This window comes from Peromyscus leucopus, chromosome 14 (genome assembly GCF_004664715.2).
Source record: "Peromyscus leucopus breed LL Stock chromosome 14, UCI_PerLeu_2.1, whole genome shotgun sequence".
Lineage (NCBI taxonomy): Eukaryota > Metazoa > Chordata > Mammalia > Rodentia > Cricetidae > Peromyscus > Peromyscus leucopus.
The window spans coordinates 37,206,146-37,233,054 of record NC_051075.1 but is presented as its reverse complement, the minus strand read 5'-3'; the positions used below and the strand labels follow the sequence as shown (position 1 = coordinate 37,233,054).

Below are 26,909 nucleotides of genomic sequence, written 5' to 3'. Positions count from 1 at the left end.
GTGGAACTCACATGGTAGCCCAGGCTGGCCTCGAACTCACAGAGATCTGCCTGGTTCTGCCTCCCGAGTGCTAGGATTAAAGGCGTGTGCTACCACCATCCAGCCCTACTTTAAAAAAAAAAAATGGAAAAAGTAAAACCCACTGGAATACAGAAATTAGCATGGCCCTTGTGCAAAGATGACAGAAATTTTGTGATGTATTCTCTTGAAAGAAAATGTAAAAGTGCTGACTTTCAAAAAACTGACATTAGTGGGAGGAGAAAATCAACTCCCACAAGGTATCCTCAGACCTCCACGGCACAAATGCACCCACATGTATATATAATTAAATAAAAGTTTAAAAGATGGACAAAATCCCGTTTTCCTTAATAAAAGCATCAAGTATTCTTTTTACTGTGTAAAACACAGAGATTGAAAAAAGGACTTAGAAGTAATTTTGGAAGTAGAAATGAATTTTTGTTTGCTTTTTAATTAAAAAAAAAGTTTTTGGTGCTGAGGATTGAACCTTGTGCATGCTATCACTGATCAACACTCCCAGCCCTTCCTACCTTTGAAAAGAAAGCTGCACCCAGAGCATTTAAAAGCACAGAGTTATAAGCAGGGTGAAATGACTACTAATGGATAATATATGGATTGTTAACATTACTGCTAAATTATGTATCATCCCTAAAAGAGCCAGGAACTTTATAAATGCCTTTGCTACTACTCTCCAGGAACAGCGAAGCTATCATATTACTTGAGGGCAAAAAAGAACATGGTATACTTGTAAATGCAGTTTATTACCTTTGTGTTTAAATGCTCTGGTACTTTGTGCATGTGCTATTTGATTGAGATAAATCAACACTTTTTATATAAAAAAATTGCCTTAAGATCATTTAATCAGGGTTTTGAGTCTCTCACATTCCTTTGATTGATACCTTTTCTGTATGGTTTTCTTTATCAGGTTAGCCATGGAAAAGAAAATGTCTATTGTCTTATCATCTGTAGTTTCAAATATAGAAGGAAATAGAATTGGTTGAATTCCTGGACCTAACTTGATTTGGGTTAAATATTGACAGTCCTACTCTGTGACAGTTTGATCGTAGTGATGTGAGAAAACGTCTGGGTTAATTAATAGTGTGTGACAAGGTAGAAAAAGGTTAAGAAATGCATTTGTAGCATCTGAGAGAGTCATGTTTTGCTTCCTGCCGCTGCTTTTTGGAGTTATTTTAGAAGGCTATACTAGATCTTTCCAGAAAAATCTGTAGGGTGGCTTGAGAAAGTAGAGTTGGTGTCACTGATGTATAATGGAGTCAAGAAGTCATCTTGGAGGAAGCTAAGTTCTGGAGATGGCAGGCAGCTGTATTCCTGAGTGTCTCCTGTGTGTCAGGAGATAGTTTTGGTATTGACGCTCTAGGAAGGGCCTGTGTCATAAAGCTTGCATTCTAAGTGGTGGTGGTAGGCACATCCAGAGACAAATGAGCAAGCTGTTCTCTGAAAGATCATATGAGTTAACAAAATACAGCAGAAGAAAAGATTTGCAGAAAGGGAGAGGTAGGCAGTGCTTGTCTTCTGAATCAGGAGAAGGAGGAGATTAGATGCGGATTATATGTAGATCAAGTTAAGGTTTTCACAGAGAATAGGAAGTCCCGGAGGGTTATGCTCATGTAGCAAAGTAGTTAGATTAACCTGGTCATAATTGGGTTTTGGAAGGCTTACACCTCCAGGTGAAATGCAGAAACTGTTGTCACAGGAGGTGTGAGGTGATGTGAGGGCGTGAGCAAGCGACTGCAGCCCCAGCAGCTCCAGGGCCACAGGCTCAGCTGTGTCACCCTGGCCCAGGCCGTCCCACCACAGCGCTGTTGATGCCCCTGAAAGGGCGGAGGGAGGAGGACAAAGAGCCCCTCATCGAGCTCTTCCTCAAGGCTGGCAGTGATGGAGAAAGCGTAGGAAATGGCCCCCTTTCACAGAGGCGCTTCGTGATTCTGTGGCCCAAAGGAGTTGGGTTTAGTGTCATAACCATTGACCTTAAAGGAAGCCTGTGAACCTGCAGAACTTGACTCCAGGGACCCACCCACCATTTATAACTTTCAACAGTGAAGTCAAAACGGGTGTAAATAAGATGGAGGAATTTCTTGAAGAAGTCTTATCCCTGCTCCCCCACCCCACCACGTACAAAGTCTTTCACCAAACCCCCAGAGTCAGACACCGCTGGAGTGGACATCTGCCAAATTCTCTGCTTCTATCAAGAACTCAAGGCCCGCGGCTAATGAACCACTGGAGAGAGGCTCTTGGGAAGCACTGCAGACACTGGAAGAGTATCTGCATCCTCCTCCCTGATGACATTGATGAGAGCGGTGAGGAGAACTTTGAGCTTTCCACATGAAGATTTCTGGACGGCGATGAGGAGACATGAGCGGACTCCAGCACGCTGCCCAAGCCCATCGTCATGGTGGTGGCCAATGAATACAACACACTTCTAAAGGAAGGAAAGAATACCTGAGGAATGCCTACAGTGGAGATGAGTTCACCAGCACCTGTCTCACTGATGAAATTCCTTCCCTACAGCCATGTCACCAAAAAGACTTACAAAGGAAACGGCACTTTGAGAGAGGTGCCATCCCAGCCCCTAAGAATCCGCTTTCCTAACAGACTGCTCTGCCTCCTCTAAAGTACAAGTGTATTCTGCGTGAACATGCACTTACTCAGACCTTGGATTAAAGCTAGACAGAGTATAGTAGTTATCTCCAATTCACTCTCCTAAGCAGTGTTATTCTAAAGTCCTCTACCTGGCCCACCTGCCCTGCCTGCCAATTCGGAGGCGCTCAGCCACTAGCTCCTCACTTGAGAGGTGGTTTGGAGTCCCGACTGTCACAACCATTCACTGTGTGTAGATGGCAGAACTTGAGGGGCTGTGTTTAACCATTGGATGGTAGCCATGACCTCAGTAGACCCCACACTGGTGTATAATGCCTGGTACAAGGAATATTTGTGTATTGGGAGAGTTGTAGTATCGAGTAAGGAATGTGGAAGGCTTGCTCCTGCGTTGGACATTACTGTTTCAGTGTATTCAGTGTTAGTCCTGGAGTGCGCTGAAGGGAAAGATTGCCTTCTGTAGAGACTTGCTGGTGTTTGGTAGATACTTAATTTTGCCTAAAACATGTATCCTTCCTATAAATTGTAACATCTGATACTATGTAGAAACTGAAAGACTGAGGGCTGGGAAAGCATTCTCAGAATTACAGGAGATGGTGAGTGTGTCCTCTGGTACTGACTGGGTCTCAGAAATCAGGAGGTGGTGGTGGGTTCTCTGGTACTGGGTCTCAGAAATCAGGAGGTGGTGGTGGGTTCTCCGGAACTGGGTCTCAGAAATCAGGAGGTGGTGGTGGGTTCTCTGGTACTGGGTCTCAGAAATCAGGAGGTGGTGGTGGGTTCTCCGGAACTGGGTCTCAGAAATCAGGAGGTGGTGGTGGGTTCTCTGGTACTGGGTCTCAGAAATCAGGAGGTGGTGGTGGGTTCTCCCGAAGTGGGTGTGTGAGTTTCACCGGGGGCATTCATACGTTTGTAACAGTGTTGCTGCCTTCATTGTAACAGACTTTTCTTCTCTCTTTCCCTGCCCCCTCTTGGGATGGAAGTCCAGGCTCTGTCCCCCCTCCGGCAGTGTGAAAAGCTCTTTTTGCGTGTGTGTGTGTGTGTGTGTGTGTGTGTGTGTGTGTGTGTGTGTGTGTCTGTGTGTGTGTCTGTGTGTCTGTGTGTGTGTCTGTGTGTCTGTGTGTGTGTCTGTGTGTGTGTCTGTGTGTGTCTGTGTGTGTCTGTGTGTTCGTATATCCTGCTTTGAGCAACACTGTGTAAGCGGATGCGCAGCTCCAGCAGCCCATTGACTAGTATGTAAAAACTACTACAGAAATTAACCCTGGGGATGCAGCATGACCTTATTAAAACATCAAGGACACTTTTTAAAAAGAAGAAATTCAGAAACTAATAGAGATTCTATGATTTTAAAGTTTTTATTTGATTTTTAACTTGGAGCCTGTTCTGGATTTCCTAAAGCAGCTGACTATAACAATAGAACCCACGGGAATCATTTGGAATTATTCCAAAGTGATAATGACCCAAACTGACCCAAGGGGCTCGGCCAGACTGGATGAGCATTAGGAATGCATTTTAACTTGGTGCATTTAGTTCCCTGTCAGCCATGATTTAGTAACCTTTTTCTGTTATCAGTTTAATTTTAGTATGGTATATTTGGAGCAATAGTATTCCATTAAAGTGTTTTATGCTGAGTATCCAAAGCATTACCTGTGTTACCACTTGACATAAATCAAATATATGTCTATTATATTAATCATGGCCCTTCTTTCAAGGGAACAGAAGTTTGATTATATCCTATGTTAGGCTGCATATTTGACTAAGGGAGGAATTTTAATGGAACTAATGGATTTAGTATTATTTCATGTAGTCATGTTAAAAATTAACAACCAAAAATTCTTTTCATAAAAATATGTGATAATAAGTAGAAAGCTTTTTGAAATGTATGAAGTGTTATCTATTTAAAATTCACAGCTTAATGCTTAGAAAGTGGAAATAACATTTAGGCAGTCCCAGCTGGTCCACGTCGTCTGTATCTTCTCTCCCTCCCTCTCTTCCTCCTTTCTCTTTCTCAACAGACTGGCCCATATAGAAAGAAGCCTTTGGTTTCCTTTATTAAATCACTTTGTAAGGTCTACCACACCTCTTAACAAAACACTGTGCACTTCTTTCTCAATCGATCGTTAAGAGTGTTTGGCAGTTGATCTCTTTCACCTTACAAATCATTTCAAACAAGCCAACAAACAAAAACCACTTACCTTCCAAAACTTCCAACACTCCTGGTGTGTTTTCTGTCTGTCTCTTCCTCTCTCTGCCTCTCTCCTCTCCAGGTCTTCTATCTTGATGTCTTACCTCCTTTACCTCCTCACTTCGACCTTCTCAGAGCTTAGAGACAACCGTTGTATTATACGCTCGGAGGTCCTACTCTGTCTCAGCCCTTCACACACCATCTGCATTCGGTGATTTCCAAATTACTCGAGTTTCTTCTGGTTTTGCAATTAATTTCTTCCTCTCCTTCCTCCTCTCCTCGCCTTCTCCCTTCGCCTACCTCCTTTTTCCCCTTGGTATATCAAATCAAACCTAGGGCTTTGTACAAACTAATATATCCTAGCCCTAAATTAACCTTTCTACTTCAAGCCCCTCCTGAATCTCAGATTCCAAATTCTTCTGTGATATTCCCACTCATATGCTTTCTAGAACTTGCTCCTTCCCGTAACAGTTGCAGGTCAGTAAATGGCCGCTCCATTCTCTAGTCACTCAAACTAAAACTCTGGTTATTTTTGAGTTCTCTATTTCACACTACCCAGCATACGCCAGCAGGCCCTTTAGCTCCATTCCAGACTGTAACTGCTTCCAGTTATCAATTCATACTTTTTCTCGTCTTCCACATCACCAGTCTTGTGGGGGATTGGAATAGCTCCTCAGTGGGGCTTTCCTCCTCTTTGTCCACTCAGTCCTGACTTTCTCAGTACTGTAGAGATGAGGTCAGGACTCTTCTTTAGAACTACCGCTGCTTCTCAGAATGAAAGTCCTCTTCATAGAGCTCTCTAGCTCTCTGATCTGATCCTGTGCCCACTCTCCTCCTGTCTTGTTCCTATAACATAGACATATAGGATGTGTTGGTCTCAAGACTTTTGTAATTGCTGTGTCTTTTTTAAAAAGTTCTTTTCATGAGTATGGGTATTTTGCTTGCATGTATGTGTGTACACCATGTGTGCAGTGCTCATGGAAGCCAGAAGAGGACATTGTATGCCATGGGACTGGAGTTACAGACGCTGAGCCACCAGGAGGATGTTGAGAATTGAGCTGGGTCCTCTGGAAGAGCAGCCAGAGCTCTTGACCATGGAACCATTGTAGCCTGTACCTTTTCTGTGAGCACCCTTTCTTCAGATAGGCTTGGCTTAGCTCTTTAAATTTTTATAGTCAGACATCATTTTCTTGAAGTGGACTTACCCTGCAGTCTGCATAAAACTGCTGCATTCTCTGTTTTTGTTTTTCTAGGCAGTCTCATATGAATGGCTAGAGGTGCACAGAGTAACCCAAACCAAACTTACTTGTCTTGTCTCATAAACCTATATCTCCAGCATAAGCCATATTAAAAAAAAAACAAAAACAAAACCAACCTGGCGGTGGTTCTCCCCAGTGGCTCACACTAAGCTCACATCTAATAGCTATGAAGTCTCTATGACTCTTCTTCCTAAATTGGGAGTTTTCTCACTTTTTTGTTATGCACGTCCAAGAAAACTTTGAAAATTTGCATATTTTATATTGACATCTAACATGTTCATGTTAAATTCAAATAGTTACAGGGGAATCATTTTGTGTTTTCAGTATTGATGGTGTTCACGTGAATTAGCTGAATCGTTTTTCAGAAAGCCTCTAATGGATGTGCCGGAGCCCTGGCTCACTGATACAAGCACCAGGTGCCCTCGCAAAGGACCTGGGTCCAGCCCTCAGCACTCACACGGTCGTTCATGAGTCCAGTAGCTCCAGCTCCGAGGGCTCTGCAGCTCTTCTGGCCTCCGTGGGCACCAGGCACGCATGTGGTGCACAGATATATGTGGAGGCAAACCCTCACCCACATAAAATAAATAAATCTAAAAACTCCTTGTAAGTATCTGATGGAATCTAAATGCCAAAGTAATTTTCTATGTCCCATGGTTCTTTTAAAATGATGGCAAAGTGAGTCTTTAACAGTTGGAAACTTTGCATCAACCTTTTCTCTGTGAGCTTTTTATCCTACCTGTACATAATTATGTTCAAATACAGTATTTTTAGGTTTGAAAGTCTCCGCTCCTTATCCTTCTTTGTAACAGTGAAAATTATATATATTGAATTAATTTTTTCACCTCTAACCATAAGTCTCTGCTATATTTATTTTGTGCTGGCATGGTGGTGCATACTTGTTTATTTATTTATTTATTTATTTATTTATTTATTTATTTATTTATTTATTTATTTATTTATTTAATGTGTGTTTCATCTGGTGCCCATGGAGGTCAAAAGAGGGCATCAGATCCCCTGGGACTGGAGTTACAGACAGCTGTGAGCCTTCACATGGGTGTTGGGAACTGAACCCTGCTCCTTTGGAAGAGCATCCAGCGCTCTTAACTGGTGAGCCGTTTCTCCAGTCCCCTGATGGTACATACCTGTAATCCCAGCACTTGGAGCCTGAAGTAGGAGGATAGCACAAAGTCAAGGTCAGTACATAGTAAGTACAAAGCCATCAGGGCTGCACATGAAACCCTGCCTCCAGAAATTTACTATTCTTTCATATAGATACGAGTCTCCAAAAACATTGTTAACATGCGTGGAAGAAAATTGTAAAGAAACTAAACCCAGCTTTTTAACCTCTTTCTAATTCTGTGCCAAATTCTATAGTTCTTTCTAATTATTCAGTGAATCTAATATCAAGTTGCTTTAATCATTATCTACTCATTTATGTTCTCCTTAAGGTCTGTTCAAAGCAAAGATCATTGTACGTGGAGATAATTTGTTACCTGATTTTAAGAATCATTTGTTGACAGGCACACACACACACACACACACACACACACACACACACACACACACACCCCTTTAATCCTAGCACTTGGGAGGGAGAGGCAGGCGATCCCTGTGAGTTCAAGGCCAGCTTGGTCTACAAATGGAGTTCCAGGACAGTCTGAGCTGTTACACAGAGAAATTCTGTCTTGAAAAAACATTTTAAAAAAGAAGTAATTTGCCTTTTCATTTTCTAGCTTTTCCAGTCTTTACTAAATAGCTAATAAATATGATCTTATCTCTTTACTTAGAGCTTCTTTGTTTAGTATATTCAAGAAAGAGCAAGACAATAAAAACTATTAATTTAAGGCAATATTTATTGATAAAATGCATTTTATCTTACCGTATTCTTTTTAAAATAGTTTGTTTTTTTGCACCCAAGCCAAATTTATATTACTGTTTTTGAGTCCTATTCCATGGTTAAATCAGTTCATAGCTAGTAACAGGTACTTTTAACAATCTATTTCTAAGTAGAAGGCTTCAGAAACAAATTCTTCTTCCACACAGTCTAGCAGTTCATGATACAATTATGAATAGTCAACTCCTCTGGAGCTTAACAGTAATACTCCCCCTACCTCCCCTACCCCTTGGAGACAGGGTTTTGCTGTGTGACCAGTCACCTCCTGAGGTAGACATTAGATGTGCACTACTGTGTGATTATCCTGAAACCAGTGTAAACACTTTATAAACACTTGGCCATTTTCTAATCAATAAAGTGTATTTGTTTCATACTAAGCAACAACTTTTAGCACAAAAAAAATGCTAATTTGAATAAGAAAGACAAAATGAACTGGGACAATTAAAATTTGCTTTAAAAATTTCTCTGTGGGAAAAGATACTACTTCTCTCTCTCCCTCTTCTCCACGCACGTGTCTCTCCCACAGGCCTGCGCACTCTCTGTCCCTTTATCTCTGATAAACTCTTATAAGCGGATTCTGTCGTGTTTCGTGACACTTCCTTGCAGGGTAAGAACACAACGCAGCTAAATAACTAACTTACTAATAACTAATAAACACTTGAATTTAAGAAAAACACTTTTACACTCTAGAGCTTTTATTCCCATTCATACATCTCCTAAGTCTGGAATTCATGGGGCACAGGTTCTGGATGACCAGGCTGGTGCCTCAGTTGAACCCAGGTGCCCTCCCTGGCTTTGCTTCTGTCCTGGTCCTTTTCTTTTCATTCCGGGAAGCCGTCTTGACTCTGTGCTTACCGCGCTCACTGCATGGAAACTCTTGGCAGGAACCTTGCCCCTAACATGCTTGTTTACAGCCGCGCCAACAGCATGCTGAGTGTATTGTAGACGCTCCCAGTTTTGTCACAGCAACAGTTAGGAGGCATTGCTTTGTGAACAGTCTGTAATCCCTCACTATCTGTAGTATCATTCCTGTAGGTGCACGTATGTGTGGCCAAAGAAATAACCCTTTTCTAAAAGGCTGGGAGAACGTGCATCTGCGCCTCTCCTCTTTCCTGTTGCTCTGTCATTTTGGAGAATTCCTGGAAGGTTCAGTACAGGTGGCTCTGGCTAAAGGAAGGCCTTCACTATCTTCTTAAATTCTCATTCAGCGTTCATTGTCTGAGCTTTCTGTTGCTGGATAACAAATGATTACCAAAAATGTAGATTAAAGCTGCATCTATTTACTTATCTGATAGTTTTGTTTTTTAATCAGAGGTCTAGGCATAACTTAATTTGTTTCTCTGCTTATGGTCTCAAATAGTGAAATCAGAATTTTTGGCCAGGGCTCTGGTTTCATCTGAGGCTTGTTCTTCTCTTGTAAGCCCTCGTGTTTTTAGACAGGATTCATTTCCTTGTAGGTAGAGCATCGAAGCCAAGGCTTCTAAAGACCGTGTTCCATTCCTAGGCACATGCTGTTCATCATCATGTGTTCATTTGTTTAAGTTCAGCAGGAATTCAGCTTGGTGCATTTTCTGTTTGTTTGCATGTAGTGCTGGGGATGGGACCCAGGCCTTGTGCATGGGAAGCAAGCACTCTCCTACTAAGGTAGAGCCTAGTCCTCTTGCTAAGTCTCACATTTCTACATCCACTTGAAGTTTTTTCATCTGATGAGGTGGGGCTCACCCAGGGTAATCTCCCTTTTGATAACTCAGGGTCTGCTGATTAGTGGTCACCTTTTTCATATTTGGTATGACTTTTTAGACATTTCTTAAGTTCTGTGTATGCATGTGTGAATGTATGTCATATGAGGGCAGGAGACGGCGGAGGTTGAAGGAGGACATTGGGTCTCTGGAGCTGTATACAGATGGTTGAGAACTGCCAGGGCAGGCTTCTGGGAACTGAGCCATCTCTCTGCTTGCAGAGATGCTGTCCCATTGTATTAGCAGGGCCTGTTGCCCTCAGAGGTAAGAGACCATACAGGGCATGGATACCAGAGGAGAGGGGCTTTGGGATCATCTTAGAATCCTGCTCACCCATACTCATTCAGTTTATGGAAAATAGTCTATATAACCTAATTAGGCCAGTGGTAATTGTCAAACCAGCCAGCCTTACCATGTTATCTTTTGTCAAAGGCTGACTTAATATTTTAGTTCACATGAATGCATTAATACTTGTCATATGTCATCCACCTCATTTCTGAGTGTAAACTATAAAACAGAAAGTTAGATAATGTGTGAAAACTGGCATTGAATATTTTTTCCTGGGTGAAGTAAGATAATATTGCCTGAAGTATTTCTTAAAGATATATTCTTTGTTTTCCAAGGCCTGTCATCTCAGGAGGATGTAGTTTTCAGCAGTCAAGTGAATGGAAGGGAGGAAGTACTTAAAACAGTTATAATTGTGTCCTTGTTTAATGGTACAGAATGTAAGTACATGTGCATGTATCGTACTTGGAGCAACATACCATACATGAGAGAGGGCCTTTGAGAAGGGCTAGCACAACTGCCTTATTTATCTCTGTGTGCTCGTTCCTTGTTTGAGAAGTCTTATTTAAGAAAGAGTCCAAATAGTAGTTTAGGCAGTGTGTGATGGGTGTGGGTATTGGGTGGTTACTTTGATTAAATGAAGCAAATCTAATAATTGTGGTCTTTTCTGGTTTCACAGGGAGAAAAAAAGCGTGTGTGTGTGTGTGTGTGTGTGTGTGTGTGTGTGTGTGTGTGTGTTGCAGACATGTAAGTGCATGCACCCATGCAGAGATCAGAGATGTTCAGTACCACTCTCCATCCTGCTCACCTTACTCCTTTGAGACACAGGGTCTCTCCTGAGCCTGAAGCTGTGCTGTTAGTTAGCACGCCCCGTGAGCCTCCTTCTTTCCCACACACTTAGGGTTATAGTATATCCAGCCAGGCCTGGCTTTTTACCTGAGTTCTGGGGATTAGAACTCAGGTCTACATTATTGAAGAGCAAGTGTTCTTAACCATGGAGCCATTTTCCCAACCTAACATTATTTAAATTTTTTTGTTAGATCTTTAGTGTTTGCTGTAGTTTATTTACCAGTGAGATTATGAAATTAATACATAAAAGATACAGAAGTTTTAAAGAGGAAAGAGCTTTTATTTTTTGTCCTTTTTTTGAAATACCTATGGTTGTGTTTAAGTTTTATGCTTATTTTTTCTAGCCTTGCCGACAGTAATGAACTATAAGTGACTAAACATTTTAAACATATATTTATATCTGTTTTGTGGGGCTTTTTTTCTTTCTTTCTTTCTTTTTTTTTTGGTTTTGGTTTTATGAGGCAATCTTACTGTGCAGTCTAGGCACACCTGGAATTTGTTATGCAGCCTCAAATTTGTGAGTCTCCTGCCTCAGCCTCCTAAATGCTACAATTACTGGTGTGTACTACCATGCCTTACTTCTGTTATTTTTCTTCTGGAAGTTTTGTAGTTTTAGGGCTTACAATTTAGATTTATGATCTATTTGAATTAATTTTATAATGACATGATAATTCTATTTATGGTGCATGTATTGCATGTGGACAGCTGGTCATCTCACCATTACTGACCAGTGGTGTGTTCTTTGCTAAAGGCCTTTACTACTTTATCAAAACGACTGTGCTTACACATGTATGCCCTTATGCTGGGTTGTCTGTTCTGTCCCACTGTTTCATTGATTATCTTTATTTAGATCAGTGCCACTCAGCTTAGATAGCTGTTTACAGACACTCTTGAAGGAGGCCAGGCATGGTGGTGCACGCCTGTAATCCCAGCACTCTGGAAGTTGAGGCAGGAGGAGCGATATTTTCAAGCCACCTGTTACTTAATGAAACTCTTGGTTTTGTGTTTGATAGCTAGATAGATAGCTGATAATGTTTGTTCTCCCAGATTTCTTTTATGTCGAAGTTGTTTACATTATTTGAGGGCCTCTCTTCATGTAAGAATTTTGGTACACATGAGGCAAAGGCAGGTGGATCTCTGTGAGTTCAAGGTCAGCCTAACCTGCATAGTGAGTTCAGAGCTACACAGTGAGACCCTTAAAAAAAATCCTGGGCCTGTAATCTCAACATTCCAGAAGGAAGGCAAGAAGATTAGGGGCTCAAGAACAGCCCCAGAGCAAGTTCCAGGCCAGCCTTGTCTACATGAGACCTTGTCTTAATAAGAAAGAAAAATAAAACAAAATCTTACAAGTGTTCTCATTATGAACGACTTAAAATACAACTTGGAGGAAAAACCAGAACCTAAAGGCTGGTGAGACGGCTCAGTGGGTCAGAGCGTCTGCTGTCGGGCCTGCCGGCCTGTTCCGTCTCCAGGGCAGGGAAAGAACCCATTCCCGGAGGTTGTCCTCTGACCTCCCCGCACATACAGCAGTCTACACCTCCCTGCCGGCCTGTTCCGTCTCCAGGGCAGGGAAAGAACCAGTTCCTGGAGGTTGTCCTCTGACCTCTCCGCACATACAGCAGTCTACACCTCCCTGACGGCCTGTTCCATCTCCAGGGCAGGGAAAGAACCAGTTCCTGGAGGTTGTCCTCTGACCTCTCCGCACATACAGCAGTCTACACCTCCCTGCCCTATCCTAAATGAATAAACGTAATTTTAATGTTTTTTAATAAAAAAATCCATTTCAAAGATCATTAAAACTTTAATAAAATATTACTGATACACAGCAAAGACCAGGGACTCAGAAATGTGGCGTAGTCATAAAGTGTTTGCTGTGCAGGTGTGACAACTTAAAATTTGGGTGTCCAGAGTTTGTGGCCAGTCGGCTGACCAGACCCAGGACCTGAAGTGGCTACCTGAGTCTCAACAGATTTTAGGGCAGCCAGCTCTAGTCCAGCTCTCCTGGAGAAGGCATCCAGTGAGGTGAAGCTGAGTCTACACGGGTGTTACCTGGTGGATTCACTTCCTGCCTTTTCTCTGGACGGCCAGCATTTTCTGGTTCTTCAGCACGGCCTCCCATGCCTCAGCCTACACAGGGCAGAGCCAGATCGAAAGCTGTGGCTGGTATTCAGCTCTGAGTTTCCTCTTCTGAGTACTCACCACCCGGACCACCACCTTCCAGACACTGTCTCACAGGGATGCCCTGGGAACTGCCTCTCCACCGGGATCCCTTCAGCACTTCCTGACGACTTCTTCACAGACTGGTGGCCTCTCTTCCAGAATGGCCTCCTCCACTCTAAAATTACTCTAAGATCCCAAAGACTGTCCTCCATCTCCCATCTTCTCCAATAAAGGACACTAACTTTAAAAATAAATAAGGTAGAAACTGGCTATACTGGCGCACACCTTTAATCCCAGCACTCAGGAGGCAGAAGCAGGTGGATCTCTGTGAATTCAAGGACAGCCTGGTCTACAGAGAGAGTTCCAGGGCTATATAGTGAGACCCTGTCTTGAAAAAAACATTAACAAACAAACAAATAAGGTAGAGAGCAAATGAAGAAGATCCTCTATGCTCATCTGTAACTTTTACACATATGAACATGAACACCTGCATACACACATTGACACACACGCACATATACATATACATAAATACCACACAAACACACACATGCACACACATACAAGAAAGAAATTAATGATCTAGCGATTCAGATTTTATTTTTAGATCAGAATACTCAGCAATATAAGATACCAATTTCTTTTTTTTTTTTAAATTTTTCTTTTTTGGTGTTTTGCCTGCATGTATTTCTGTGTGAGAGTGTTGGATTCCCTGGAACTGGAGTTACAGGCAGTTGTAAGCCACCGTGTGGGTGCTGGGAATTGAACTGGGGTCCTCTGGAAGAGCAGCCAGTGCTCTGAACTGCTGAGCCATCTCTCCAGCCCCAAGATACCAATTTCTTTCAAATGACCTATACACTGAACAAAATTCCATGTAAAATTTCAGCAGGCTTTTTAACAGAAATTGATACATGGATTTTAAAATTCTCACATGAAGAGAGGCCCTCAAATAATGTAAACAACTTCGACATAAAAGAAATCTGGGAGAACAAACATTATCAGCTATCTATCTAGCTATCAAACACAAAACCAAGAGTTTCATTAAGTAACAGGTGGCTTGAAAATATCGCTCCTCCTGCCTCAACTTCCAGAGTGCTGGGATTACAGGCGTGCACCACCATGCCTGGCCTCCTTCAAGAGTGTCTGTAAACAGCTATCTAAGCTGAGTGGCAATGATCTAAATAAAGATAATCAATGAAACAGTGGGACAGAACAGACAACCCAGCATAAGGGCATACATGTGTAAGCACAGTCGTTTTGATAAAGTAGTAAAGGCCTTTAGCAAAGAACACACCACTGGTCAGTAATGGTGAGATGACCAGCTGTCCACATGCAATACATGCACCATAAATAGAATTATCATGTCATTATAAAATTAATTCAAATAGATCATAAATCTAAATTGTAAGCCCTAAAACTACAAAACTTCCAGAAGAAAAGCCACCAGGCCCCCTCCTGGTGCACACACAGGATTTAAACGACACTAGAGCCGTTTGTACTTCTGTAGGAGTTTTTAATGAGGAATTTGAAATAGCTGTCAGTCAGAAAGCCAGGTTTATTGACTATGTTTTCTTGAAATGCAAATGTTAGTTGATGGAACAGATGCACTAACAAGATTTTTTTGTTTGATTGTGAATATGGAAACCTGGAAAACACAATTAGTAAAAATATTTCTGTATTTTGTTAAATATAATATTAGAAATAGTTTTTAAATGCTTCTGTGTGTTTCTGCATGTATGTTATGATTGTTCTACTTACAGTGTATGTATAAGGAAATATCTTCTGGCATTGAAAATATGGTATAACTGGAATACAGGTTTGACTTGATATTCTCCTGTTAAGAACTGAAAATTCCTTTAACTGTTCTTTCTGAAAAAAACTGGTGTTTGTTTGTCCCAACGTGGTGATTTTTGTTTGTTGTCTCGTAGGTGTTTAAGATAGTAAGAAAATCCTAGGAAGCAGGAACGTGGGTCATTCCCATTGTCATCTTGATGGACTTTGAGAGTATTTTAGGGCGAGTTTAACATAGCATGCTTATTTTTGTGACTTCTCTTTGAGGAGATTGAGTGTCTTCAGGGTCATACAGCCATGGACTGTTTTCTTATCTGAAATGAAGAAGTTTGGCATGAGAAACCCAATGCTTAGTGCTAATGTTGCTTTGCAGGGTATTTACCAAAATCACAGTCACAGAAAAAAACTACTTCAGTTAGACTTATCTTAGTTTTCATTACAGTATTTCACTGAGTAGGCTCTTTGCCTCTTATGGAAAGATGCTCTGGAGCAGCCTTATGACGTCTACTGCACTAGCCACATGAATGTTTTCGTAGAAATAGGATTTTTATGGTCAGTGAGATGGCATGTGCTGCCAAGCCTGGTGCCTGAGTGCAAAACCTGAATCCATGTGGTGGGAGAAGACGACGTGACTTCCTCAGGTTGTCCTCTGACCTCCACATGTGCCATGGCATGTGCATGTCTGCACACATGCACATGCATACATAAATAAGTGGAAAAAAGGTTTTTATACCAAGAAGATAGTGGATGTGTACAGTGTAACTGATACAGAGTTTTCTCTTACCAGGTGAAGGAAGTACAGAGTGTAAGAGGAAATACTTTCCCCCTTCCTGCCATGCGTATTTTCCTGCCTCCCTTCTACATGGTTGTATATTTATTTTGATTGGGTTAATAATCATTTTATGTTATTATGACTCATCATGCTATTTATATTAAAGCACTTGTTCTTTTTGCTTTTAGTGGTACTAATGATTATGTAGTGGTACTAGTAATTATCTGGTTTTCTTGTTTGTATAGTTTTCTGTGAACTAGTCTCAAGATCAGGTTTCTGCTGGTTGTCTCAATACTCTTCCAGAACTTTTAGTTCCATGGAGTATGCTCTTGACTTCATCTGTTGAGACAGTTCTTTGCAAGGTTTTCCGACGTGTTTTGGTCTGCACTGGTGACTCTGATGCCCAGTGTGTGGCTCTTGTCACATAATTTCCTTTAATCCTGGGCATCCCTTTAGCCTTTCTTCTATACTGATTTTTTTCATTCTCCTGTAGCCCATCTTTTCTCATCCTTGATTTATAGTTTTGTTTTAGTGTTGTATATGTCACAGTCTTAATGAGAAGTGATACATATGGTATATATCCATCTTCGTTATGTCTAGGAATGCCTTTATTTACCATCATAGTTGATTGATAATTTGTTGGGTAGATAGGAAAACATTGCTGTAAGCTTCTGTATTGTATATATTTATTGTGTATACTTTTCTTATTAGTTGTAACTTTTTTATTTTAAACAAAAAAGGGGAAATGTGGTTGATATATTGTACACCCCAATAAACTTATCTGGGGTCAGAGACCAGAACAGCAACTATGTTAAATATAGAGGTTGGGCAGTGGTAGCCCACACGCATTTAATCCTAGTATTCTGGAGGCAGAGGTCCATCTGGATCTCTGTGAGTTCAAGGCCACACTGGAAACAGCCAGGCATGGTGACACACGCCTTTAATCCCAGCACTTGAGCTCTCGTGTCTTACTTGGTAAAGACACACGACTTTAATCCCAGGAAGTGATGGCAGGAGGCAGAAAGGTGTATAAAGGTGAGGACCAGGAACTGGAGACTTTTACACTTTTAGGCTTTCAGCAGCAGCTCAGCTGAGATCCATTGGATTGGCTGAGGAGTTGTCGAGGTGATGTTGGCTGTGGCTTGTTCTGCTTCTCTGATCTTTCAGAATTCACCTCAATACCTGGCCCCTGAGTTTTTTGGTTTTTGTTTTTATTTAATAAGACCTTTTAGAAATTCATGCCACACTTGTGGTCTTACTGTCTGCAAGTGGTTAATGCTAGTTTCATGTATGTAGTCCAATCCCTCTCAATCTTGTAAGCTATTCTCTGTCTCCAGTATTCTATCATTTTAATTTTATCCATTGAATTGGATTCTAGGGATATTATTTAAAATTATTTTAGTGGTAATTTATCTCCTTGATTATCTCATCTCAGTTAAATGATCGCAGCTTGCCAAATGATAGGATTCTCTTAGCTTTTGAAACATTTGTTGGTGATATTTGACACAAATTGGAAAACACATAAAGGATAAATACACAAACTAGAGAACATAAATATTTACCTGTCATTCAGGTAGCAGCACATTGCCATTATTTTTCTTAATAAAACTCTCCAGAAGATAGTGCCCTTCATTAGTCTTTCCCTTTCCCCATGTATTCCTAAGCAGTGGTTTAATTTTGTCATTTTACTATTTAATATAATATGTTTATTCATTGAGACAGGGTCTCACTATGTAGTCCTGTATACATAGTAAATATGGAATTTCCTATGTAGACCAAACTGGCCTCAAACTCACAGATGTCCACCTGCTTCTGCTGACTAAGTGCTGGGATTACAGATGTGTGACACTATGCCAGCAATTTTGTCTGATCTTGAACCTTATTATAGGTATTCTTTTAATCTAGTGTCTCATTAATATTGTTTTGAAGATTAAACAATGTTTTATATAGGTTTCAGTATTACTGTATCTTTGCTGTACTGTTTATATGGTGCTGTGAGTGATCTATGATAACTGTTTTTGTTTTGAAGAAAGAATTTATTAAGCACACAGTAGTATGATCAGTACATACAGAGTAAAAGAATAAACAGCAAAAGGTAGATAGATTTCCTTAGGTTCTTTTTTTTTTAAATTATCTGTCTATATTTTGAAAGTCATCTTATCAATTGAATTACACGTTCTTTTAATTGAGATTTTATTAACTTTTTGGGTTAGTTTGGAAAGAATTGGTATACTTATGTCTGATAATTCACAACACAATATTATCATTAATTTGTTTCATCTTTTAATTTCTCTCAGTTTAGTTTTCTGAATAGGAGTCATGTTTTTGGTAAGATTTAGTTCAAGGCACCTTATTTTTAAAATTGTAAGTGCTATTATTTGCAATTTTTATTAACAGCTTTGTTGATGGTACATAGAGTTGAAAGTTTGTTTTTTATGAATTCAAATAATTTATTTGTAAAGTAGTTTTGTCCTACATGAGTATAGTATTAGTCTGGAGTCTCATAGAAACCAAATTAGTCACACACATGCTTGTATACGCATTTTTAAAGAGATTTACTATGAAGAAATTGGCTTATGCAATTAGAGAGGCTGCGAGGTCTGAGGCGTGCTTTTACTTAGTTGGAGACCCAGGAAAGTTGAGTACGGTTGCAGCCTGAGAACCAGGAGAGCCAATGCTGTCGGTTTCCATGTGAGCAATAGCTCAGCTCAGACCTAGTGAGGAAAAGAGAAAAGGATTCCTTATTGCCAGAGAGAAACGAATTTTTTGTTTTGTTTTGTTTTGTTTGTTTTGGTTTTTCGAGACAGGGTTTCTCTATGTAGCTTTGCACCTTTCCTGGAACTCACTTGGTAGCCCAGACTGGCCTTGAACTCACAGAGATCTGCCTGGGTCTGCCTTCCGAGTGCTGGGATTAAAGGCGTGCGCCACCACTGCCCGGCGAGAAACGAATTTTTTTTTTTCTATTTTTTTTTTAATTTTATTTTATTTTACAATACCATTCAGTTCTACATATCAGCCACGGGTTCCCCTATTCTACCCGCTCCCACACCCTTCCCTTACTCCCAGCCTACCCCCGATTCCCACCTCCTCCAGGACAAGTCCTCCCCCAAGCTCTGCAATCAACCTGGTAGACTCAGTCCAGGCAGGTCCAGTCCCTTCCTCCCAGACTGAGCCAAGCGTCCCTGCATAAGCTCCAGGTTTCAAACAGCCAACTCATGCAATGAGCACAGGACTTGGTCCCACTGCCTAGTTGCCTCCCAAACTGATCAAGCCATTCAACTGTCTCACCTATTCAGAGGGCCTGATCCAGCAGGGGGCCCCTCAGCCTTTGGTTCATAGTTCATGTGTTTCCATTCATTTGGCTATTTTTTTTTTCAATAATTGAGTAAAACTGAAATTTATTATAAGCCACAGTCGTCCTAGGGACCTCCATGCTATATATATAGCCTCTATGGTTCTATGGGCTGTGGTCTGATTGTTCTTTATTTTATATCTAGAATCCACTTATGAGTGAGTACATACCATGACTGTCTTTCTGGGTTTGGGTTACCTCACTCAGGAGAGAAACGAATTTTTTATTACTCAGTCTTTTATTCACATATTTAATAGATTAGATTGGAGCTGCCCACACAGGAAGGGCAGTCTACCCATTTAGAGGATAACTTCATCTGACTCTCTCAGCAGGACACTCACAGATGTTTATCTGCATATATCAGCAGAAGGAATAACCAGCTCATCTGCAAATGAAGTGTTTTTCTGATTCTTTCTCTGTGTATGTGTGTGTGCACGTGTGTGCTGGCTAGAGGGGGTAGTAGGTGTTCTGCCCAGTCATTCTCCATCTTCCTCCCTTAGGTCAGGGTCTCCCACTGAGCCTAGAGGTAGGTTGGTGTTCAGCCAGCCCCAGAGAGCCTCCGGTCTGCACTCCCCACATTGCTGGGGTTATAAGAGTTTTTTGTGTGGTGCTAGAGATTTGAACTCAGGTCCTCATGCTTGAGCAGCAAACTCTCTGAACCATTGAGCCCACCTCAGACCTCCTTACAGGTTCTTAGACTTTCTTTTGTCTTCTTGTTTAAGCACCGCCTAGGACCCCTATAATATGGAGTGGAAATAATAGACAGTGTCCTTACCTCTTCTCTCTTTCTCTTCCTTTCTTTTCCTCCCCCCTCCCCCCAGTTTTTTGAGAAAAGGTCCCTCCATATAGCCCTGGCCTTCCTGGAACTCACTATGCAGACCAGACTGGCCTCCAACTCAGAGAGTCTCTGCTCTGTGTCTCCAGAGTGCTGGGATTAAAGGTGTGCACCACCATGTCTGGCCTCTCTCTCTTTTTTTCCTTAAAATTTTTAAAAATTGAAAATAGAAATCTTTAAAAAATTTTTTAAAAGATTTATTTATTTATGTATACAGTGTTCTGTTTGCATGTATCCCTACACGCCAGAAGAGGGCACCAGATCTCATTACACACACCATGTAGTTGTTGGGAATTGAACTCAGGTCCTTTGGAAGAGCAACCAGTGCCCTTAACCTCTGAGCCATCTCTCCAGCCCTGAAAACAGATTTTTTTTAGTATACATTATATTCTGGATTTTTCTCAGATCCTTCTCTCTCATCTAAGCCCACAACTTACTTTCCCTCCCCCCCCTCATTAGAAAACAAACAGGAATCTAAAATGTAATAATAAATAAGAGAAAATAAAAACAAACAAAAGGAAAGGAACCAAAGAAAAAAATCACAAGAAAAACATATAGACACAGAGACACACATGTTCATCCACGCAGAAATCCCATAAAAACACAAAACTAGATACCATAATCTATATGCAGAAGACCTACAACTTTAAAAATAAAATGTCTGACAAAGCATTATGAGACAGTGATCCTCCAAACATGCCTCTGAGTTTTGTGTTGGCCGTCTACTGCTGTGCATGGGGCCTGCCCTTAAGAGTGGCTGTATACCTGCGGAGACTCCATTGGTAAAAACTAATGTTTTCTTGTTCAAGCAGTTATCAGTTAGAGTCATCTTCTGAGTTAGGGGTGGGGGCACGTGTCCACTTCCCATCTGGGTGCTGGGACCCCATCTGATGCTGACCCATAAAGGCCCTGTGCATGCTGCTACAGACACTGAATTCATATGTTTATCAGTCCTGCTCTGTGTAGAAGGCCTGATTTCCTTGGTGTCCTCTATCCTTCTGGCTCTTAAAATCTTTCTGCTTCCTCTTCTTCAGGGTTCCCTGAGCCCTAAGGTGAGGGATTTGATGGAAAAACCAATTTAGATTTGAGTGTTCCAAGGTATCTTACCCTCTGCTCGTTGTCCAGTGTGGGTCTCTGTATTTGTTCTCATCTGCTGTAGGAGAAAGTTCTCTGATGATGGCTGATCAAGACACCGATCTATGGGTATAGCAGAGTGTCACTAGAAGTCATTTTATTGCTACGTTCTTTTAGCAGAACAATAGTATTTGGTTTTTGCCTAGGTCCTTGGCCTGTCTAGTCTTAGGTTCTTAGACACCTGAGCAGTGTCAAAGAGGGCTCCATCTCATGGAGTGCACCTTAAATTCAGTCAGATAGTAGCTGCTCACGTCTGCAGCTTTTGTGTCACCAGCATATCTTTCAAGGAAGCCACCATTGTAGATTGGAGGGTTTGTATCTAGGCTAGTGTTTACTCTTCTCCCTTGGTATCATGCAGAGTGCCTCCCAGTGCCAGGAACACTAGTTGGTGTAGCACGAATCTTAAAAAGGTCTTAGAATAAAAAACCCAGAGCCAGGCATTGGGTAAAAGCTGAAAGATCGGAGAAGCAGAACAACCAGCCACTAGCCTACCTCTACGAAATCCTCAGCCTCACGCCTTATATACCTTTCTCTGCCTGGACATCACTTCCTGGGATAAAAGACGTGTGTGCTTCCCAGTACTGGGATTAAAGGTGTGTGCCACCACTGCCTGGCCTCTATGTCTAATCTAGTGGCTGGCTCTGTCCTCTGATCCTCAGGCAAGCTTTAATGGGGTACACAGTATATCACCACAAGTGGGTCGGGATGGAGGCTCTATGTAGGCACCAGCTCAAGTTCTCAATGTTCAATGAGTTGTGTGGGTGTTGTCTTCAGAAATAGCTTCATCTTACCACCAGTTTGTGGGGAGCAACCAATAGCCTTGCCTTGCCTTTCTCTTGATCTCAGAGGCAAGCTTTTATTATTTTATCATTAACTATGATTTTATTACAGTATTCTTATAGATAACTTTTCACAAATGAGGAAAAAAATTCTATTAAATTAAGGAAACACTTTGAAAATTTTATCATGAGTGAATGTTGGATTTGGATTTTTTTCAGGTGCTTTTTCTACATCTATTGACATGGCTATAAGTTTTTCTGTTAATATGTTAACATGATGAATTATATTACTTGATTTTTCCATTATTAAACCAACCTTCCTTATCTAGGAAAAACCTAACTTGTTTGTTGTATTGTGTGTGAGCATGCCTCTGTGTGTGTGTGTGTGTGTGTGTGTGTGTGTGTGTGTGTGTGTTGGAATTTAGCTAGCTGATATTTTATTTTGACTTTCTTTTCTGAGTTTTTTGGTGAAAATGGCGTATGGCCTATCATTTTTATCTTTTTTTTTTTAATCTAAGCTAATCTCAAAATAGGTCTGTCAGTCTTTTTCTGTTTTCTGAGTGAGTTTGCTTAATATTGTTGATTTCTTCTTTAAATGCTTGACAACTTCATCAGTGATGCCGACTATAGTGAACTGTAGTCTCAACAAATTTCAAAAAGCTGAAATCATCAAATTATTGTGTTGTGTTCCTTTATGCTTCTGGGTATCAAACTGAGAACCTTGACTATACCAGGCAAGCTCTCTATCAATGAGCTAGAGCCCCTGAATCTCACAAAGTATGTTTTTGTTTTTATACACTACATGCGATTATTGTAAAACCCAATGCAAAACATCTTCACCTCCCATGTATAACTCAGGAGTGACAGTACACCCCTGTAAATTCTGGCACTTAGGAGGCCAAGGGCAGAAGTCTATGCCACCCTAGACTACATGGGGATACTTAGCTTAAAAAACAAACAAAATCTCTTATGTTTAGGAATTCTGAAATAATTACTGGATTCTAAAGAATATTAGAAATTAGGAATTACTTTTATTATGAAAATGTATTAAAAGCCTTAGTAGATTTTATAGACAGTGTACATGATAGAAAAGATGAAAAACAATTACTAAGTAGCCATCTCAAAAAATGCAGACTGCAGATAAAACAGAAAGAGAAGAAATGTAAAATAGAAGATCAAGAAAGTCAGGAGGTGGTCCTTGAGAAGACACAAATATTAATGTACGGTAAGAGGAGGAGCTTCAGCACCGACCCACAGAGGATAGAAGAGGGTAGAATATACTCATTTATGCCATGGTACTTTTCAGGAGTGGGCTACTCCATGTGGAAGGGAACATTTCATGCTAAATTTTGATAATCCAATGATCTCATTCTGATTTCTCTGTGGAAAGGCTTTTCAGTTACTGAGACAGTTTTCAAAGATAATGGAGAGGATATTGAAGATTTCTGTTACACTTGTCAGTAGTGCCAGACCCTTTAATACTGTGGCATGAAAAGTTAGAGCAGGGCCTAGTGTTTTCAACAACTATTTGCAATATTCAGGTTAACTGTCACTTACTGTGTTTTTATATACAGTCACACTGGATTACTAGGATAAATTACCAGGTTCTAGCTTTAGAAAAAATTGTGAAAGCCCAGCATAACTGAGTAGTTATGGCACATGCATGCCACTGTAGAGACAGTCTCTAATAGGAGTTTTCAAAAGTAGCTCTGTCTGTTTCTGAGACTCAGGACCTAGTTTTCACAGTCTTCTAGTAGATTTTAGGTAGACTAAAGATAGCTGTGATTCCTCTAAAAGTATATATAATATTTAGGGGAGTATGCTTTGTCATTTTGTGTGTGTGTGTGTGTGTGTGTGTGTGTGTGTGTGTGTGTGTATTCATTTGTGTGGGGATGTTTGGGTGATTGCAAGAGTATATGTGTGCATATATTTGTGTGGGTGCATGTATTGGTGTGGGTGTGTCTGGGTACATGTGTGTGCGTGTGGAGGCCAGAGGTCAGCCTTAAGCATCACTCCTCACCTTGCTTTTTGAGGCAGGGTTTCTCTGTGGCCAGAAACTCACCAAGTAGACTAGACTGATTGGCCAGCTCCAGTGCTCTGCAAGCTTGCCCTCCCCACCCAGTGCTGTGGTTACAGGCATGTACCATCGTGCCAGCTTGTCCATGGGTTGTGTGGCTGGAGCTCCGGTTCTCACAGATGCAGGACAGGCACTTTATTGACGGCCGTCTCCCCAGCCAGAACGTTGTTTTAAATAGTGGGAAGTAGAAGGTCCAAGGACTTCTATAGATTCTCAGAATTTAAAAAGGATTAAGAAAAAGGGACACAGACCAACAAATAGTTGTTTTTTTTTTTTAGTTAAAAATTTAAAAGATATTTTTGTGTATGGGTGTTTTGCCTGTATGTATACACCTGTGTACCATATGCGTGCCCAAGGAAGTCAGAAGAGGACATATGGATCCCCGGGATCTGGAGTTACCAACAGTTTTGAGTGGCCATGTGGGTGCTGGGAACTGAATCCTTGTCTTCTGCCAGAGCAGCAAGTAGTCGCCATTGCTCAGCCATCTCTCTAGCTACCTTTACATTTTGGCTTTAAAAATATTTATATTGGTATATAACCATTTTAGTAAAATATTAACTACATGTAGAATTCTCATTGAATTTGCTCATTTCACATTATTTTGCCAGTGCCTTAACTGAGAATTTTTCTTTTCAAGGTTCAGGAGCAAGTACATCCCACTCTCTCAGCTAATGAAGAGTCTCTTTATTATATTGAAGAACTGATTTTTCAGCTGCTTAATAAATTATGCCTGGCTCAACCAAGGACTGTTCAAGACGTGGAGGTAAAAATCATTATGTCATTTTAAAAAACATGAAATTAATCTTTAGATCTGCATCTTTGTCATTCTCAATTTCTACGGAAACTAAAACCACTGAAATTACTTGTGATATATATATGCTCAGTTCACATATTCCAAGAAACCTAAAGGGAAGTTGCTATGTGCTGGGTGGCGCACGCCTTTAATCCCAGCACTCAGGAGGCGGAGCCAGGCGGATCTTTGTTCAAGGCTAGCCTGGTCTACAGAGTGAGTTCCAGGCCTGGCGGGGCTACACAGAGACACCTTGTCCTGAACCTCTGTCCCCTGCTCCCCCCCAAAAAAGAAAAAAAAGTGTGGATAAATGGAGGGAAAAACCTTGCAACTTGTCTCCTATGATAGACAAAAATTAACTCAAGAGATCATAACCTCACATATAAAAACTGAAATTATGAAGTTTATAGGAGAAAATGCTGAAGAATAGTATCATAATTTGGAATTAAGCAAACACTGCTTTAGAGATGAATGAAAACACAGTGACTATTAAATATTAAAGTTAAAAAAATAAAAGGTATTAACCAAGCTGATAGTCTCAGCACTCACAGGCTGGGAGCAGAGGATCTCTAACTTGAGGTTAGCCTGAACTTTACATACAAAATGTTACAAGACACAGACTAGGGGAAAAGATACCTGTCTTTAATCCCAGCACTCAGGAGGCAGAGGCAGGCAGATCTCTGTGAGTTTGAGGCCAGCCTGGTCTACAGAGTGAGTTCCAGGACAGCCAGGGCTACACAGAGAAACCCTGTCTCAAAAAACCAAACCAACCGCCGGGCGGTGGTGGCGCACGCCTTTAATCCCAGCACTCGGGAGGCAGAGCCAGGCGGATCTCTGTGAGTTCGAGGCCAGCCTGGGCTACCAAGTGAGCTCCAGGAAAGGCGCAAAGCTACACAGAGAAACCCTGTCTCGAAAAAAAAACCAAAAAAAAAAAAAAAAAAAAAACCAAACCAACCAACCAAACAAAAACCCTTCTCCCCCAGATTTGCAAAATTTTTGAATAGAAACTTAAAATGAAGATATGCTAATTGCCTCTAAGCACATAATGAAGCTCAGAGGCCACCTGAAAAATAGAAATTCAAATCATAATGAATTTCTTTCACAGCCCCCAGAGTGAGAATTTAAAAGGGGGCTGGTTATATTACATACAGACAAATATGTAGATGGCCTAGATCTTCATTACAGGTGAGAGTATGAATGGTATAACTGTGCACAGTGGTTTGGAAGTTTCTGTCAAAGTTACTTCTGTGTCTAATATATGGTCCTGTAGTTGTACTCTTAACTGTGGAGAATAAAAGTACATGTTCATACATGATGTGCACATGAACAAGCAGCTTAATTCGTAATAGCTAAAAGTTACGAAAAGCTCAACTTTGTATCAGTGAGAAAGTGTGTGCACTGGTTACTTCTACACAGCTGTTGTCAGAAAGCCTGTGAGAGAACAGCTTCAGGGACAGAGGATTTACTTCAGCCCACCTTTCCAGAGGCCGGAACTGCTTTGGTCCTTGTGTTGGAGCAGGTCACAGCCGTGGGAACTGAGCAGGGAAGGAGAAGCCTGCTCACCTCACCGTAGACAGAGCAGAGTGTGGGCATGACTGGGGACCAGGGGTATGCTTCAACAGCACATGTCCAGTTTTTGACCTACTTTCTCCAACTTCCCTACTTCCTAAAGTTCACAGATCTCCCCCAAAAGCACCACCATGTATTAACAAGCATTTCAACACATGAGCCTATAAAGGATATTTCATGTTCAAATCATAACTTTTCCCCCCTGGCCCAAAGCTTCATTGCCATCTCATAATACAAAATGTTTTTTGTCTATCCCCAGAGTTTCCAAAATTCTGAACAGTTCTAACATGGTTTATAAGCTTAAATCTAAAGTTTCCAGTAAGATCAAAACAATCTTAGTTGTGATTCTCTGTAAAATCAAATAGAAAATGACTTCCAGTATGCAGTGGCACAGGGTGAACAGGCCATTCCCAAAGGGGAGAGGGCTGCAGGGAAGCACGGTAGGACCAGACAAGACCGAAACACAGCAGGGCGAGCGTGAGTGCTGCAGCCCATGCCCAGCACCCAGGGCGTGTTGAGATGTAAGGTCCAACAGGCTGGGGCAGCTCCACTCCTGGGGCCTTGCCATTATAGCTGACATGACTTTCTCTCTGAAGCTTACTTACCTCAGTATACATCCCACATACCTGATATCTTCAGCATCCTTGTATTGCAGCTCCATTGCAGCTTAGACTTTCTTACAGCCTCACACATTGCCTTCTCAGGATCCTAACCCTGTCACAGATTGCCTACTTTGAAATCTGGGTGGAAGCCTACATGATCCTCATCACTCCTGTGTTTTGCATGCCTGCAAAACCAGTACTGTATG

The 26,909-nt window shown here is 41.2% G+C and overlaps 1 protein-coding gene, 1 long non-coding RNA gene and 1 pseudogene across 5 annotated transcripts in view; 2 read left to right on the top strand and 1 right to left on the bottom strand.

Moving 5' to 3' along the window:
* The window catches only part of Sos2 (SOS Ras/Rho guanine nucleotide exchange factor 2), a 98,089-nt gene that overhangs the window by 4,273 nt on the left and 66,907 nt on the right, over positions 1–26,909 (top strand). For all 4 annotated transcript variants that reach the window (XM_028858745.2, XM_037210584.1, XM_037210585.1 and 1 more), the window contains exon 2: positions 24,380–24,505. In XM_028858745.2, coding sequence (XP_028714578.1) covers positions 24,380–24,505 — 126 coding nt within the window. The remainder of the gene's footprint in view (positions 1–24,379; positions 24,506–26,909) is intronic.
* Positions 1,458–3,718, top strand: LOC114684479 (annotated as a pseudogene).
* On the bottom strand, positions 18,100–26,813 carry LOC119088981. The gene is made up of 3 exons (XR_005092743.1): positions 26,728–26,813; positions 20,860–20,949; positions 18,100–18,279 (listed from the first exon to the last, which is right to left on the bottom strand). It is a non-coding gene; the product is annotated as an uncharacterized LOC119088981 (long non-coding RNA).